The sequence below is a fragment of the Etheostoma cragini genome, chromosome 7 (assembly GCF_013103735.1).
Source record: "Etheostoma cragini isolate CJK2018 chromosome 7, CSU_Ecrag_1.0, whole genome shotgun sequence".
Taxonomy (NCBI): domain Eukaryota; kingdom Metazoa; phylum Chordata; class Actinopteri; order Perciformes; family Percidae; genus Etheostoma; species Etheostoma cragini.
In genome coordinates, this window is record NC_048413.1 from 5,350,751 (window position 1) to 5,369,142 (window position 18,392).

General features: G+C 42.7%; 1 protein-coding gene across 6 annotated transcripts in view; it reads right to left on the minus strand.

The window, feature by feature from the left end:
- Positions 1-18,392, minus strand: part of vps13d (vacuolar protein sorting 13 homolog D) — a 79,700-nt gene that overhangs the window by 43,676 nt on the left and 17,632 nt on the right. For 5 of the 6 annotated variants that reach the window (XM_034876872.1, XM_034876871.1, XM_034876869.1 and 2 more), the window contains 10 exons: positions 11,180-11,281; positions 10,760-10,949; positions 10,361-10,543; positions 9,237-9,367; positions 9,044-9,098; positions 7,434-7,610; positions 6,568-6,698; positions 6,317-6,449; positions 3,958-6,228; positions 3,668-3,819 (listed from right to left, as the gene is read on the minus strand). In XM_034876872.1, the coding sequence (XP_034732763.1) occupies positions 3,668-3,819; positions 3,958-6,228; positions 6,317-6,449; positions 6,568-6,698; positions 7,434-7,610; positions 9,044-9,098; positions 9,237-9,367; positions 10,361-10,543; positions 10,760-10,949; positions 11,180-11,281 (3,525 nt within the window). The remainder of the gene's footprint in view (positions 1-3,667; positions 3,820-3,957; positions 6,229-6,316; positions 6,450-6,567; positions 6,699-7,433; positions 7,611-9,043; positions 9,099-9,236; positions 9,368-10,360; positions 10,544-10,759; positions 10,950-11,179; positions 11,282-18,392) is intronic. The other variant, XM_034876870.1, reaches the window with a different exon arrangement.

The window sequence follows — 18,392 nt, forward strand, 5'->3', positions numbered from 1 at the left end:
TATCTGTATCCCACATGAATTATCTGTATCCGTATCCGTACTCGGACTGGGCGGGGCCTAAACCGGAAGTGGTCAGATTTAAACCGGAAGTGGGTCGGGTTCTCTTGAAATGTTAGGGTCTTTAACCGGTATGTTATTTAAGCATGCAATTGATATGAGTTAATCAAAAATTGTTGTATTTATTGCTGATTTGAAAACTATTTACATGACAGCATCAAGCTTCAGATCAATGGTGTTGTCATGGTAACAAACATACGATTTACAGAACGTTTTGCAACAATGACAACACATGCAGTTGCAATTATGAAGTAAAATGTAATGAACAAGAGTTTTCATACTCAGTATAGCTTTCTTTTTTTAACTTTTTCTTTTTTTATGATCAGTGTGATTTTTTTTGTTTTTGGTTCTTTTTTCTTTTTTTTATTTCCACACCAGGTATATGTTTGTGTGTGTATGTGTGTGTGTGTGTGTGTGTGTGTGTGTGAGTAACAGAGAGACACAGAGAGAGAGAGGGGGCGGAGGGCCGCTGACAGTAAAAAAAAAAAAAATCTCCGATGGCAGACACACAACGGGAGTTGCATTTAACCGAGCAGCATGTCTGAGACCCACGTTCACCAGAAATCTACTGGTTGATATGTAAGTACTACAAACCAAAGTTAAAAACAAACCTGAAGCTGAAGAAACCCTAAACGTTAACGGAACAGATCTGCAGACCCGATTGACTGCCTGACGGAGCGGGAGAGAGAGAGAGATAGAGAGAGCGAGAGCAGGGGGAGAGCGCATTTCTCCTTGTTCTGTGTGTGTGTGTGATTGATCCGAGCGCGTTTGTAGGCGGGGGGGCGCTGTGATTATCACAGAACGCTGCGCGGCCAGTTGAGGGGTTGTATTCAATCCGAGCACGGATATTGACTCATATTGCTCGTATAATACTTGTACTCGGCAAAAGTGCTTTATCCGTACCGGATACTCGTTTCAGCCGGATACTCGGATCACCCCTATTTATAACCACTGGAACTGTTATACCTGCTAAGTTGTGTCATACTTACACTATGTACAGTTTACATACTGTTGTAAAGAACATGAATGTCACAGAAGTTTGAGTTTCCAAAAATGAATACAACTCGTATTTTTCTGTGATAGAAACAATCATGAAATTTGGTTATTTTTTTACTTAATTACGGGTCTTCTGAAAATGTGACCAAATCCACTGGGTCAAAAATATACATACAGCAATGTTCGTTTGTGGGTGAATGTTCCTTGGCCATTTTCACCCTGATTAGGTGCTTTTGGTAGCCATCCACAAGCTTCTGACAAGCTTCTGGTTGAATCTTTGACCCCTCCTCTTGACAGATTTGGTGCAAACATACTTGTTTCTTTATCATAGGCCACATGTTCTCTATGTTGTTCAAGTCAGGACTTTGGGAAGGCCATTCTAAAACCTTAATTCTAGCCTGAATTAGCAATTTCTTTTTCAAAGCTGTGGCTCAGTGGTAGAGCGGTTGCCTGCCAATCGGAAGGTTGGTGGTTCGATCCCCGCCCCTGCAGGCATTGTTGAAGTGTCCTTGGGCAAGACACTGAACCCCGAGTTGCCCCCGGTGCTGTGCATCGGAGTGTGAATGTGTGTGAATGTTTATCTGATGAGCAGGTGGCACCTTGTACGGCAGCCCCGGCCACAGTGTGTGAATGGTGAATGTTTCCTGTAGATGTAAAAGCGCTTTGAGCAGTTGTTAAGACTGGAAAAGCGCTATATAAATACAGCACATTTACATTTACCACCTTTGTGTTTGGGGTCATTGTCCTGTTTAAAACAGTCTGGCTGATGGTTTTAGGTTTTCCTGAAGAATTTGAAGGTAATCCTCCTTCTTCAATAGTCCATTCAATTCTGTAAAGCACCAGTTCCACTGGCAGCAAAACGGAACCAGAGCAACCACTAGCACCATGCTGCAGGGTAGGTATGGTGTTCTCCTCCAAACATACTTCTAGTTGTTGTCGCCAAATAGCTCAAGTTTTGTTTCATCTGCCAACAAAACTTCCTTCATGAAAGCCTTTTCTTTGTCCATGTGATCAGCAGCAAACTTCATGAGGTTCTAAGGGGCAAGTTTACCTCCGCTTCCTCTGCTTTTTCTCTGAATTTTGGGTAACAGACTTCAGGTCGTTATAAAAGAGACCTCAGACACAGTATTAGGGGACCACTAAAGTCTATATAAAAGAGACCTCATATACAGTATTAGGGGACCACTGAGGTCTATATAAAAGAGACTTCAGATACAGTATTAGGGGACCACTAAGGTCTATAAAAAAGCATCCAAAAAGCAGCATGTCATGGCACCTTTAAGGTGCCACTTCTGGAGCAAGAGCTTCCTTCTTGCAAGGCAGCCTCTCAGCCCATGGCAATGTCCAAACTGTGGACACTAACACCTGTGTTCTAGCAGCTTTTAATTCATTTCAGACCTGCTTTTTGGTGGTTCCGCAGCAGTTGATAGCTGAGAGACCTTCCTGATTGTGATCGTGGCAGTGACACAACTGTATCATGCATTTTATACTTACAAACAGTTGTTTACACAGTGGTTCTTGGGACCTGGAGCTGTTTTAAAATGGCTTCAAGTGACTTTCCTGACTTGTTAAAGTCAATGATCCACCTCTTTAGATCCGTCCTGAGCTTGTTAGACTTGCCCATCATTACGTTTGTGGTTGAGTCTAATGAATGGTTAAAACAATACTGGGCTCAGAGATGTCAAAAGCTGTAGTCAATCATAATCATTTGTGAGAAGTTAAAGAGGTCATGTCACAGAGCAAATTTGATTGATTGATTGAACTTTCTACATCACTACAATTGAGTGTTTAGGTTTCTGTATGTATATTTTTGGCCCAGTAAATTTGGTCACATTTTCAGAAGACCCATAATTAGGTCAAAAGAGACCTACATTTCTAATGATTCCATCACAGAAAAATAGAAGTTGTATTAATTATTGGAAACTCAAACAGCCATGACACACATGTTCCTTACAACTTTATGCAAACCTTTGTAGCTTTGTAATTAATTGTTCTATTTTATAATTGTATTCAGTGTAAACTTAAATGAAACTCAACCCTCCCTGTTTCAAGAAGATTATAGGAAGTAATCTCTTTCACGGCAGCTTTCGTAAAAGAATCAGCAGGAACAGTTGATTTTACTTAAAGTTACCGGTGATTAAAAGAATTTTAAAGCAGTTTGTAATTAAGGAGAGAATGTGAAGAGTATTTAGAGTAGCAGAGCAGTAGAGTGGTGAGAGAATGACATAACTGTTGTACTGATGGCTAGTAATGCTGTTGTTACAAATATTTTTTTGTGAGGTAATAGAGCTAAAATAATTCACTTTCTATATTTTTTGTAATAGGACTTTCACGAGAACCGGTAATTCGGTACCAAAACTCTGAAAACGTAATGGTACAAATTGTTTCTACAATACCGGTGGACGCCATATTCCAAACTTGACGGGGGCAGTATATGCTTCCAAGTGCTGTAGTCTGCCACTAAATACTGGAGAATGCCTAATAGCACAAAGGAACTTAAGAACTGCTCTTTCTATATTGAGGTTTGCAACAATACAAATGTTACCAGAATTTGAGACATGAACATTATTTGAATACCGGCTTGTATTGAAAGATTTCCAGTATTAATAGGTACCTGAACAGGGTTGACAAATTTCCCCTCAATTTTCAGTAACCCTTTGCTCTTGCACGGGTCTTCTGTGGTGAGGAACGTAAATTGGGTGTTTTCATCAACGGGAACTTTTTCCAGCGTAAACTGTATGGTGGTGTCTTTCAATATATGGAAAGCTGATGAAGGAAAAAAAGAAGATGTGAGCTTGTGTCAAAAGCTGCTCATAAAATGTATGCTTGCATTATTTGCATTACCAAGCACATCGAATTTAGCATTTGGAATAAAACTATCCCTAAAATATAACACATTCTCACCTTTTCCACGGCTGAGGGATTCAAAAAAGTCATGACGTGTGAACTGTGGTTCCTCCTGATTAATGCTCTTATTGCGGGATGGTGACATGCTGCCAGCCTTTTCCCCTTTGGGTGCCATCTTCAAATCCAAATGACTTGTGTTGACTGAATACAGTCGAATATCCTTCACCAACACCTGCAACCTCTCTCCTTCGGAATCTTGCCCAGTAACAAAATTCTGGATCGTTATGCTTCCCAGATGACCAACCAATAGCTCAGGGTGCCCAGGTTTACGGGGAATAGACACAACTGGTGATTCAATGCTAATATTGAGGGTCAGCTTCACCAAGAATGTGTCTAAGGTGGATTCAGGCTCCTCCATGGGAATATCCTCCTCATCCTCAAAGGGATAACTGCAGCTCTGACTCTGAGTTCGAGTTCTCCTTGAGGGAGTCTCAAAGAGCGATACCATACCGCTGTACTCTGCCGTCTTGGTGGCTAGAACTGTTGACACTTTGGAGGCAGCATTTTTCAGCATGGAGCGGAAATTGTCTTCTACCTCATTGGCAGACAGACTTAGCTCCTTCAGGAACTTGGCTGAGTGGTTATAGTGCAGTGAGGCCATTTGTAGTTGCAAGGAACACTCCCCTTGGGATTTCTCCAAAAGGCGGAAATTTAAAGCTTCTGAGGGAGAACCTCCTGTCTCAGAAAGGAAAGCTAAGCTGTCGAGAGCTGAGCAGCTGTCAGCACTACCAATGCTGACCACAAACTGGCTTCGGCTTCCTTCTTGGGTCAGGTCCACCAACTGCATTGACCCGAGTGAACCATTGATGTCCAGCCGACTACCCATGGACACATTGACCTTGGTGCCAGTGATGCTGGCAGTGGCGATCTTTAAACCTTTCTTCTCAGCACCTAGGACAGTGCCAGTGGACACGGTCCGAAGGAGAAGCAGGTTAAGGCGGTGGATCTCCACGGTAAGCTCTTTGTTCTGATCATAGGTGGCCTGATATGTCCCTTCCTCTTCCTCATTGCAAGGCTGTGTTGTATGTTGTGGCACTGATGTAGTCCAGCTGCTTTCATCTTTGGGGAAAGACTTCTGGAGAAACTTGAGTAGCTCCACCACGGTCTCAGGGTTGAGAATAATGTCCAAATTATTGACCTGCATGCTTGTCACCTGAAGGGAGCTGTCCAGATTCATTGAGGGGCAATCCGAACTCACAAATTGGTATTCAATTTTAATTAGGGCCTCCTGGTCTTTCAGAAAGGAACTGAAGGGGGAGAGTTGATCCACAGGCATACCAGAGGATGACTTGGTTTGATGGCCCTGGTAATCGGGAGCCCTACTATCAGTCAACACAGGGGACGAAGGCTGGCTCTCTCGGAGGCTGCCGGTGGGTATGTCAAAACTGAGATGCTTGTGAGAAGCCACAAGGAGGTCAAAGTCTGAGCCATAGGTCTGTAAGGTGTCAACCAACAGAAGACCATGGACAGTCAAAGAAACTTCCGCATCATAAGGCCGCTTCACAAAATAAGCATTTGTGCCAAAGACTTTCAGAACAGATATGTAGCGTCCATCACTTTCTACACCAAGCTGCATGTAGTTAATGTTGAATTCAGCTAAAAGTAGACGGGATTCCACCAGGACTTCCCGTGTGTGCTGCTCTAAAGTCATCACGCTCTGGGTCAGATTCTTTGTTGAACCTTGCAACTTCCAGGAGCTGTCCTCCCTTTGAAAAATCTTGTCATGGCGGAGTGTAAGGGGGTCCGGAGACCTTATATTTGGGCCTCTCTCTTGGCTTTTGTCACCTTCACTCCCAGATGAACTGCTTAGCCTAGCCAAACAACTCCTTAATGCAGTCATCTTCTCAAGATTGATATGGACCTTGAGGTCTGGTAGAGTTCCTGACAGCACCGCCCCAGGGAGCTGGGGGTCTGATGTGTAGCGGAGTCTCTGCTCAAGCTGCAACAGCACATTAAACTTCTCCACCACATGGGTAGGCCCTACCTCACTCTCTTGAAGATGTTTCCAGTTGTCCTTACAGCGACCAACCATTATTTGTAGGTCCTTGAAGGACAACGAGTATTTTTCGTAAAGTATTTTACTGTAGGCCTGTGTACTTTCAGGGGATCTTAGGCTGGGAAGTTCAGGGCTTTTGAGCTCCTCTGTCAAAGGAATGTCTAGTTCAGGTGGTGGAGACTCGCATGGGGTGGCAAGGGGTGTCTGGTACTCATCATCACTCATCTCTTCCCTTTCAGGTTGAGTAGCCTTTGAGCTGGCCTTAGTGTCATCTTTAAATACAACAAACAACAAGGTATAAGCATAGTTAGAAATGTCATTAGGAAAATGAAGGTATTTGGCATTTCCTCTTTGTTTTACCTTGAGAGTTTGTGAGGAGAATCCTGCCTAAATCAACAACTACTAGCATCGGGTCCTCCGACTGGAAGTCATCAGGAAAAATCACCTGGGGTGCACAGATGTCCAATTTCATGGTCCAACGCTTACTGTTTTCCTTTAAATCAAACACATTGGTTGTATTTAGAAAGGATTTATCCGCCAATTATAATTATATAATATATATAATAATAATTAACTATACTCCATGTCCCCATCCACTGAGTCTTTCTTACAATAAACTCTCCCACGAGTAGCTGATCAATTGTTTGTCGGATCTCTGCCTTGGTCTGCATCTTCAGCTTGTTGTACTGCCTCCTGGCAGCCTCTGCTACTCTCAGCTCCAGCTCTGACTGATAGCCAAAACCTGAGTTTCAAAGAGATTTGTTTAAGATATAATAATCAGTTGCTTTTCAAAAGTGTCAGAAGTACATGAGAAATTGTACAACGTAGTTTGAAATGACCTAGAATGTGAGAGAGTAATGTTGTTTCTTTAAAGTGGTGAAATATTTTACTGACTAGTGACGAGTCTACTTCTATAATCAGAGAAAACATGTATTTCTTAATAATAATGATAACTGTTATTACATTTTGTGATATAGTGCTATTCTATCAAATAAAAAGTCAACCCTTTCCAACTCCAGGCCCTGGTCAGTAGCAGGAGACCCCTCCCATCTCTTGGAAAGTTGATCACGAGCTCTTTAGTTTTGGAATTGGTCAGTTCCAAGTAGCAACAGCCCCAGTCAACAAGTGACGAGACCTAATTTCTGTAGGCTTATTCATTGTCGTACAAGACTGACCCAACCACTGTTCACCATCGGCAAATTAATGGCCAAAAAAAAAGGCAAAAAGGCTCTGAGACTGGAGAAAATGTACAACGCTTACGTTACTCCAAAGCTAGCAACAACCCTATTGACATGCGGGATGTGGATGAAACTAGCTGACAACAAAAAGATGGTGAGTGGTCTACAAACACACACATGCAAAGTTCTAAAGATACAACAGCAACTCCGCGCAGCCTGTCAAATGCCTCTATAATAACACAGCACTGTGAGGTAATTCCTGCTTTCCACCAGTCTTGGTAAACATTTTCACTACTTACCTGAGGTATGAACTCTCCCTTTGTAGAAGAACTCAGTCACTTTTTTGATTGCTTGTGGGTTGTAGATGATGTTCAATGGACTAGTGTTGACTTCCAGCCTCCTCTCAAACTTACACCTCACAGGGTTACGCTCATAAATCATCTCAAACACCGGTGATGAGCACTCTGCATTGCATCCTGACAACACAAAAACAAAACATGGTTTTGACTAACAGACAAACGTTTTAGCAAAAGCTGGTGGGAGTATGATGTGTTGCTACTTACACTCACCTATAGGATTATTAGGAACACCATACTAATACTGTGTTTGACCCCCCTTCGCCTTCAAAACTGCCTTAATTCTATGTGGCACTGATTCAACAAGGTGCTGAAAGCATTCTTTAGAAATGTTGGCTCATATTGATAGAATAGCATCTTGCAGTTGATGGAGTTTGTGGGATGTACATCCATTGCACAAAGCTCCAGTTCCACCACATCCCAAAGATGCTCTATTGGGTTGAGATCTGGTGACTGTGGGGGCCAATTTAGTACAGTGAACTCATTGTCATGTGTCATGTCAAACCAATCTGATGATTCTAGCTTTGCGACATGGTGCATTATCATGCTGGAAGTAGCCATCAGAGGATGGGGACATGGTGGTCATAAAGGGATGGACATGGTCAGAAACAATGCTCAGGTAGGCCGTGGCATTTAAACCATGCCCACTGCTGCTGTATTCAATCTGCCTCAAGGTTGTGCGTGTTGTGGCTTTACAAATGCTTTGCTGCATACCTCGGTTGTAACGAGTGGTTATTTAAGTCAAAATTGCTCTTCTATCAGCTTGAATCAGTCGGCCCATTCTCCTCTGACCTCCAACATCAACAAGGCATTTTCGCCCACAGGACTGTGGGCAAACTGGATGTTTTTAACTTTTCACATCATTCTTTGTAAACCCTATAAATGGTTGTGCGTGAAATTCCCAGTAACTGAGCAGATTGTGAAATACTCAGAACAGCCCATCTGGCACCAACAACCATGCCACGCTCAAAATTGCTTAAATCCCTTTTCTTTCCCATTCTGACATTGAGTTTGGAGTTCAGGAGATTGTCTTGACCAGGACCACACCCCTAAATGCATTGAAGCTACTGCCATGTGATTGGTTGATTAGATAATTGCAATAAAGAGAAATTGAACAGCTGTTCCTAATAATCCTTTACGTGTGTGTATACTGCCACCAAAGTTGGATTATTCACATATCCATACTCAAAGTCAAAAGCCCTGCAAGGCACCCCTAGAGGCTTGCATTGTCATTACACCACACAATAGAACTTCCGCCTACATGGCAATGACTCCAATCATCAGTCCCCAATAAACCACGTCAGTCTGTTTTTGCTATGTCATTTCACACAGAGCAACACATGACAACATGGCAAGCTCTACACTTGGGTCTCAAAATTACTACAAACCAATCGCGGTTGCAGCTGCTTCCGTGGTTCTGCTTGACACCCTGCTACGACCAGCAGTGCTACTACTATTATTTCTAGTCATAGTTCTGTTATTTTTATTGCCCTTGCATCATGTTATTCCATTATACCCACCATTATTAAGTCAAAAGAAAACAAAAACCTTACCAGAGGTACTGCTGGACTGGCCCGTTGGCTGGTTAATTGCCACAAAAACTTTATCCTATAATAAGTGACAGATGTTGAAAACATGACACAACATACAGTGGAAAATAATACAATTATCATGGGGAGCTGCAATTAACATTTTCGAACTGTATTTCATGTTATGATCTCCGCCCACCCGTCCATCAGTACTTACCGTTTTAGAAGACACCAGGAAAGGGAAGATGGTGCCCTGAGTAGTCAAGTCTCTCAAGAACAAACCACCCAGCTTAACAGATAGCAGAGAAGACTCTGAGCGAGGGAGGGACTCCAAAATCACCTTTACTCCTGTGGAAATCAAGGTAGCATTACAAATGCTCTGAGTCATATGGAACAACTTTGTCGGTCTATGGACAATAACACATTTGACTCAGTAGACTACCCATTTTGAAAGAGTTTTGTCTCAAAAACAATAGAGGGGAGTTGATATAATAATATAGAACACTCCATACCTTAATATTCACCCATACAAAAGGATAAGAATTGAAAAGATGTCTTGTTTTGTGTAAACTACAGTCCAAACCCTGAAGTTATTCAGTTTGCCTAATGCCATGATAAGACTAAACAAATTCAGCCGGATTTTGACCCGATTTTGCCTGATAATGAGGTTCCAGGCCGACAAACGTGTCTTTACCTCCTGTAGCGTGACATCATCAAAAGGTCAGAGATCTAACTTCTGGGGCACAAGCATGTTAGAACCATAGACAGTATAAGAAATGGACAATGTGACGCCATTGTTTTCCACAGAGACCAATGAAGTCTATTAGAAGCTCTTTTCTGTTGATGGCTGAGAGTTAGTGCGCAGCCTCCAACTGAGCTTGAAGACGTACATGTGACATAAATGTAAAAGGACTGTTTTTATATAGCATACAGCCATCTCCGGAAAAGAGCATCTAATAGACTTCACTGGTCTCTGTGGAAATCTACGGCGTCGCTCTGTCCATTACTTTTACTGTCTATGGTTTCTCTTCACTTTGACCATTGGCCAGTAAAGAAAACAGGCTCCACCCTTTTATGACCGATGGCTGCATCTGATTGGACAAACGCTACACATGGGGCTCCTGGAATTTAAAACATAATGGCTGCTTGTTTGGATAACAATCTCTTTTTTTACTAAAAAGTAGTTCACCAAAATGTGTTGCTGAAAACATTTGAAGCAAGGCTGACATAGTTACATTATTACAACAAAAGTGTATAGCCTGTTCCTGACATAAGATACAGTGTTAAAAGATAAAACACAAATAATAATGTTTCTCTTTGTCCCAAACTGCCCCTGCGTACCTGAGAATTCCAACTGGATGAGCCCACTCTCATGCAGCGTGTCCTCCCTCCTGTCCTGCTGAAAGAGCGTGACAGCGCCCTTCTCCAGTAAGAACTCCAGCCGGGCAAACAGGTGATCTCGCCTGGTGAATGTGTTCAGAGTGTGAGAGTCCTCCAATGGGTCAAACAAGTCTTCTGTCTCTGCTGGAGAAGAATCGTATTACCATGGTCAGCAGCCAGAATGCTGAATAAGATTTTAACCAACACTAGTCCAGACTTATTCCACCATTATCTAATGTACCAGAATACGTAATGCAAATAAAACCAATCTTGTGGTAGAAACTTCTGCTAGAGCAGATTAAAGAAGATGCTAAATGTTGGCAGCCCTTCTCTGGCACCAGACAGGAGTGTTTCTCTTACCTAAAATATCCCAGGAGGACGGACTTGGCAGGAGCTCTTCAGGCCGGTCTGGGTCCTGGGAATCTCCATACCAGCCTCCCCAGCCCGGGAACCAAGACTGCAAGTACTGGATCATCCCTGAGCTCCCACTCTTGGGGATGGATGTGGTGGGTAAACAGGGCTGAGGGTCACTGCTGGGCTCACGTACATTCTGCAAGAGGAGACAGGGGTAGAACACAAGCTGAAACTAGAATAAAAAAGCATTTAGATCATTGAAACTTTGATGATTGATTGTGATAAGTCATTTGAGTCATTTGTGAGTTCACAAACACACATGGTCTGCTGAGCCGTCAAAAAATGAGTAACGTTAACAGAAAGGCCACTTCTCTTCCCTCAAAGGCCACAAAGACCATTAAACATGCATGAATCAGCTAAGCTTACCTCTGCGATCTCTTCCTGCTTTCGAAACCAGTCGTGGACAATTTCTCGGAGACTCTGCAGCTCCTCTAACGTCTGCTCCTCTTCCACTCGCACCAACTCAACCTGGGGGATGAGGACAAACTCAGGCATCAGTTCATTGATGGGTGTTTGTCAGTGTGTTCTTAAAATAACAAACTGGGTTAAACTGGGGGGGGGGGGCTATTCATGTACTTTGGTTGGGGCAGGCGGCTCAGACATTGTAAAACATTTGGAAAATAAAAAAGGATTTCAAGGTTAGCGTGCTTGTCAGATTGTTCAAATAGCTTCAGAAAACCCCTCCCCCCATGCCCTCTGATGTCAGATTGTGTGTGTGTGGGGGAAATCAGCGAGCATCTGACAACTTATGTAGCTTTCCGAAACCAACAATCTGACATTTGGTTAGCTGTACAGAGGTGAGAAAGGAGCCAGGCGGTGAACTTCTCAGCTCTATTTCATTCTTGACTAAACTGTGCATGCCTTCAGGGAGACGCTGTGTGTCAGAGGTGAATTAGGACTAATGTGATGGCAGGAGTCTTAAAATACTAAATACCAGTTTCTGCCCACCTGATCAAGTGCAAGTTCAAGTTCAAAAACCTTTATATGTCCCCAAGGGGCGATTCATTTTGCTGCAGTAGCAAATAAATGACACACAGTACATGACAACAACATCAATTAAATACAATCTCTTTCGATCTGGTACGATCAGGAGTGGCTGTCGATCCAATGCAGGCCGCATTTTGTACCAAGGGAATCTACATCAGCCATCATCACAGTGACGTACGTCCTACCACAGGCGAGTACAGAGGCTACTCTGTCAGATTTTCGCAAAGACCTGAACTGCTCACAGACTGATAATTCTGACGCTGAGCTTATTGCTGTTGGAAACTTCCATCAAGCTAACCTTAACTTTAAGAATAAACACTCTGGATCACTGCTACACACCATTCAGAAACAGCTACAGTAAAGATTTACTACCCGCAATGGAGAAGCCTAAGTAAACAAACTATGGCGAGTGCCCCCAGCGACACGTGAGGTCAGGAAATGATCAAACTAATCAGAGGCCGCCCTACAGTCTATGCTACACCACGCAGTCTGGAGCTAGTTTCAGGACTTCCCTGTCAACATCACCAATGACATCAATGGATTCACTGAATCTGTTGTAGATGTCCCCACAACTACAATTCAATCAAAACACCAACAACCAACAAAAAACCATGGATTACCAGAACCATCCGGGCTGACATAAACACACACACTGCAGGCTAGAAATTAGAACTGCAAAAGCAGCAAAAGAGGCCAAAAAGAACTACAGGAAGAAAATGGAACTACAATTCTACTAGGGAAACCCCAGATGTCTAAGAACTATGACAGATTACAAGCCCACCCCCTCCTCGCTATAGAAAGGGAGCTAAACTCCGGGTCGGGTTCGACTCCAACTCTTTGCTGAATGTTATTCCCCTTCTCTCTCCCCTTCATTTCTTCTGCTGTCGTATCAAAATAAAGGCTGAAAATCCCCCCAAAAAATCTTTAAAAGAAAAAGAAAACATTCAATACAATATGGATAAATTGCCCAGTCCTACATTACGCTAACATAAAAACCACTTCCTGTAGACAAATGGCCGTTGATTTGAACTGTGAGATAAATAAAGATATGTGAAATCAGAAATATGTAAAATCAGCAAGCTTGTTTGCTCCTGTTCAGCCATACCTGTTAGGTGTAAAGATATATAGTTAAACACGGAGGTCTGTCCTATTTTTTGTCCTATGTTGCTTAGCTAGTGTCTCTGATAAACCAAATCTTGTGTTAGGAACAGCAACATGTCCCTGCCTGGTTGGACTGACTGCAAGTTTGGGTGGCGTCATTTTCTTCATCTCCTTCATTGTCTGTGGCCCAACAGGTAAATTAGCTCTCCAAGCAAACATTCATCAAAGTGTTGACATGAAGGCATTGGACAGTTACTGGTTTCAAGGTATACCACAATATGAAAAAGTCAGTTTCAAAATCACTAAATAAGACTATGACAATAACCACATCACTGTATTGCTAGCACCATAATACCAGCGATGGCATACTATATGGTTTTAATTATTCTCATTGGCTGTCTTCTATCCTGCTTCCCGTCTCATGCCCTCCCGTCTCATGCTTCCCGTCTCATGCCCTCCCGTCTCGTGCCCTCCCGTCTCATCCCAGGGCATGTACAGCGGTAAATTCAGAGGGTCTGAATCGTGAATTAAGCATGTTGCAAACAACTGAAAGCTGTTGATACATTCATAACAGTACAAAAAGGACAAGCATAACATAAAACCATAAGCCAGGTGAAAATATATAGCTCAACAATGAAGCCACCCACATAACACTAAAAATAATGCACATTTACAATTATACAATTTCAGACCACAGAAAGGTAGGCTGCAATATACATTAAAACAAATCTTTTTCCATGCCTCCCATTAGATGTGGCTCTGAAATAATGTACAATTTCTATAAGAGGAGGATAACCCATTACTTTATTATAAATATTATTTTTCTTCAAGAATTTATAAAGCACCATTTATGGATATGAATTTGGCAAGAAGAAAATTAGGATTATAACCCCTATCCAGAGCCCTTTGTAGTGGTGGGGCTGTGACGTATTCTGTAGTTTTTTTCTTTACCGCGTTAATAAAAAAACTATGTATGTATGTAGACCACGTAATATTTTGTTTAAATTAATGTTAATTCCAGTACTATATTACCAAAGCACACCCATTCTTTCATCAGAGTTAACAGTCTGAACTGTCTTTACAGATTCCAGTTAAATTAACATGTCTGTCTTTATTTTTGTTCTTTTTAGGGCTGCAGTAGCTCTGACAGGAAAGGGGTGTCTACATTTAATTTTTTTTTTTATCTTATATTATTATTTATTTCTAACTTGACACGGAACACGTTCCCAATGACTGTCACACTCGTAGATATTCTGTGTTTAGTCCCACAAGGTACAGGGGTACTTGGTGTTGGTTTTAAAGTTCACCCAATAAGCAGCTGTGCTAATGGCGCTGTGGAGAGCTGTTTTAATTACCTTCACTCTTGGCGTTTTTCCATACATTGAACCAGCTCGACCTCGCATATTTTGGTTTTCCATCATGATAAAGTCCCTGCTAACAGGTACTTCATATAGTACTACCTCAGTCGAGGTTCCAAGCAAGCTGAGGCGATGCCAAAAAGTGACGAAAAAACCTGCAGACTGCTGAGATATGGAGATTTGTAATATAGTCTGCTGTGCAGAGCGAGTCCACGAAAATGAACTGAAGTTTATTCACTTACCAGCCGCGCTGCTCACCTCTATTTTTACAGAGATAGTGGACACACAGCGACGGTAAGGTCTGTAATAAGCACATGCCTGAACCCGGGGAAATGTGCCTAGGATGGCTCGCAAAACTAGTTGATAACAAGTGGCTCAACAGGAAGATCTATAGATAAACTTATCTTTCAGAAATCTGAACAACCGGGCTGACATTTCAGCGTGAGAAATCGGTGTGACATGTGAAACCAGTCAAATGTTTGTGTCTCACGGTTTCTCTCATGCGTGTGAGTTGGCAGCCCCACAGATGAGTTTGACTTTTAACTTCAAATCTACTGGATGAGAGATTTACAGGAAGCGCTGGTCACCAACATCATCCTTGCCAGCGGCGTATAGAAAATTTGCCACAGGGTGGCAGGCTGGCATATGAAGACGATACCCGGAAACCCCCGTATGTAAATGGCTTGTGTGGCAAATAGAAGAAAAGTGCATAAAATCATTCTATCATTTTTTTACACATTTTAGTTGATCATAATTACTGATAAAGTAAGACAAATATAACAGAATGAGTCTTATTTTATAGAAATTGCTAAAAACTGAAAACATGTCACGCCACTCAGTGAAATTACATGTTTGTGAATTGTCCTTTACATGAGGAGCGGGATCACGCGGCTCCACGCGACTACGCGTGTGGCTTCCTGTGTGAGAAGCCCTTCATTCCCACAATGGGGAAATTCTCCTTCACGACAACAGTTACAAGATAAACATGAGCAGGGGCTAAACGTCTTTTAGTTTTCTTGTGGTAAATCCACATCTTAAATAATAGGTAGTTGCTGAGCGCACATGGTTATTGGCGTTAGAGAAATGACGTCCCAACTACTTGTGTGTACTGCTCATCTTTTCCCTTTCCATATTTTGTGTTATGGCTTCCATTTAAGGTGTTAAGTGTTCTTTCTGCCATATTTTAGGAATCATCAGAAATCATTACATTCATACTGTATATTCAAACATAAACAAACTGGTATACGGTAGAACAATAGAATCACAGCTAGACTGGAATAGAATCAATAACCATTTGGATTGAAAACTTAAGAATACATGTTGTTGTTGTCATAACAAAACACTATGAATACTAGAACCCAACTTGAGTTCTGACAGAAATTTACTCAGAGAGCAGTTTGACTGTGACAATTCAAAGGTGCACATTGCAACAGGAGGAACAACACTGGATCTGTGCTCGGTCCAATCCTGTTTAGTTTATATATGCTTCCTTTAGGCAGTATTATTAGGAAACACTCCATAAACTTTCATTGTTATGCAGATGATACTCAATTATATCGATCAAGCCGGATGAAACTAATCAGTTAGCTAAACTTCAAATGTGCCTTCAGGATATTAAAACCTGGATGAGCTGTAATGTATTAATGTAAACTCAGAAAAAAATTGAAGTTATTGCTCTGGGGCCCAAGCACCTCCGTGACGCATTATCCAAAGATATAGTTACTCTGGATGGCATCACCCTTGCCTCCAGCACCACTGTGAGGAATGGAGTTATCTTTGATCAGGACATGTCCTTTAATTCCCACATAAAGCAAATTTCAAGGATTGCCTTTTTTCACCTACGTAATATTGCAAAAATCTGAAATGTCCTGTCTTTAAATGATGCAGAAAAACTAGTCCATGCATTTGTTACTTCTAGGCTGGATTACTGCAATTCTTTATTATCAGGCTGCTCGAAAAAGTCCATAAAGACCCTTCAGCTGATCCAGAATACTGCAGCACGTGTTCTGACAGGAACCAGGAAAAGAGATCACATCGCTCCTGTTTTAGCTTCTCTGCATTGGCTTCCTGTAAAAGCCAGAATAGAGTTTAAAATCCTTCTCCTGTCCTACAAAGTTCTTCATGGTCAGGCACCATCTTATCTTAAAGAGCTCCTAGTATCTTACTACCCCACCAGAGCACTGCGCTCCCAGAATGCAGGGTTACTTGTGGATCCTAGAGTCTCTAAAAGTAGAACGGGAGCCAGAACGTTCAGCTATCAGGCTCCTCTCCTGTGGAACATGGTTCCAATTTGGGTTGGGGAGGCCGACACCGTCTCCACATTTATGAGTAGGCTTAAGACTTTCCTCTTTGATAAAGCTTATAGTTAGGACTGTATCTCTCTCCTCTATCTTTCTATCTTTCCATTTGTGTGCATCCATGTCCCAGAAATGCTTGTTACTAACTTAGCTCTGGGGAGTCATCCCCCGGAGTCCTTCTATTCTTTTTTGCCCAGCATGTTTCCTTTGATCAGGGAGGCGCCAAAATCAGGATAGTAGCTGTCGCCATGGTCCCGCTTCACGTCCTGCAATGCCATGTTACATCCTGCTACGCTCTGAGGTGCCCAGCTACGTCCTGCTGTGCCTCGTAACGCTGCACAGTGCCCTGCTATGCTACAAAGAACTACTACAAACAACTATTTTTTTTTTTGTGACTGTTGTTGCCACTCTTCATTCTGATCCCAACCGGTCGTCAGACACCGCCTACCAAGAGCCTGGGTCTGTCCGAGGTTTCTGCCTAAAAGGAAGTTTTTCCTCGCCACTTGTTGCACTGTTGCTTGCTTTGTAGGAAACTACTAGAACTGTTAGGTCCTTGTAAGTTCTGGAGTGTGGTCTAGACCTACTCTATCTGTAAAGTGTCTTGAGATAACACTTGTTATGAATTGATACTATAAGTAAAATAAAATTGAATTGAATTGGAAAACTTGTAATTCAACTCCGGAGAGATTGAACCGCAAATTAATTTCTATCTCAGTTACCTTGAGGAGTAGTAGTAGAAGTACGGCGTGAGCTGAAGGACAGCGAGGCGACGCTCACCCAATGTGAATCTGAGGAAAGAGTTCACCTGATCATCCGAGCAGACTTGCTGGCCAGTCTCCTTGATCAGCTCCAACAACAGAGAGAGGGCAGCAATTGGGGCCATGAGAAATAGCTGATGCAGAGGGAGGTGTGTGACTTAAAAGCTCAGCTGGCTGAACGTGTCCCCTCCCCACGCAGGGAAACAGAGCATCTGAAATCCCAGATGGGAAAAATCAGCAACAGACTGCAAAAAGCCCCAAAAGATCTCAACCTGCAGTACTTCCTCACTGAAGACCTGAAGGTTGAATTGGAGCAGATGAGGGGAGAGAAGGAGGCCCTGAAAAAGGAAGTGGAGACTCAGAAGATGGAGCTGTGTAAAGAGAGACAGATGCTTGCAGAAGCTAAGACCACCAACGTGAGGTTGGAGAGCTATCTGGAGATGGAGAGGGCTCAAGCTCAGGAGCTAAAGGGTAAATTGGAGATTTAAGATGGAGGAAGCTTTACGAGAACAGGAGAAGGAGGCAAAGGAGACACTGGAAAGATCCCAAGCTTCCCGTAGAGCCCACCTGGAGATGCAGGACCAAAACAACAAGAACCTCATGGCTGCTCTTGAGAAACAGTATGAACATCAGCTGGAGAGTGAGCGTGTCCTATGGCAGGAGAAAACCTCCCTGCTGGAGGAGAGCGACAAATTAAGAGCCTCCCGTGTGGATAAGAATGACAAGCAAGGCTTTGGGAGTGACTGCCTCCTCGCTGCTCTGAAGAAGACTGAGCGGCAGCTGGAGAATAATCTCAACCAGTGGAAGGAGGACAAAGCATCCCTCCTTCAGGCCACAGAAAGTCTGAAGCTGACTCCGCAGGAAAAAGAGCAGGAGTGGGAGAGGACTGAGAGCACCTTATGGTCCCAGTTGGTAGATCTTCACAACCAGATTATGCAAATGCCAAAGAAGAAGAAGTGGTACAAAAAGCTCCTGCCTGGCTGAGGAAGAGAAAATGCATTTGTACTGGTATAGTGTCTGTCTGTGTGTGTGTGTGTGTGTGTGTGTGTGTGTGTGTGTGTGTGTGTGTGTGTGTGTG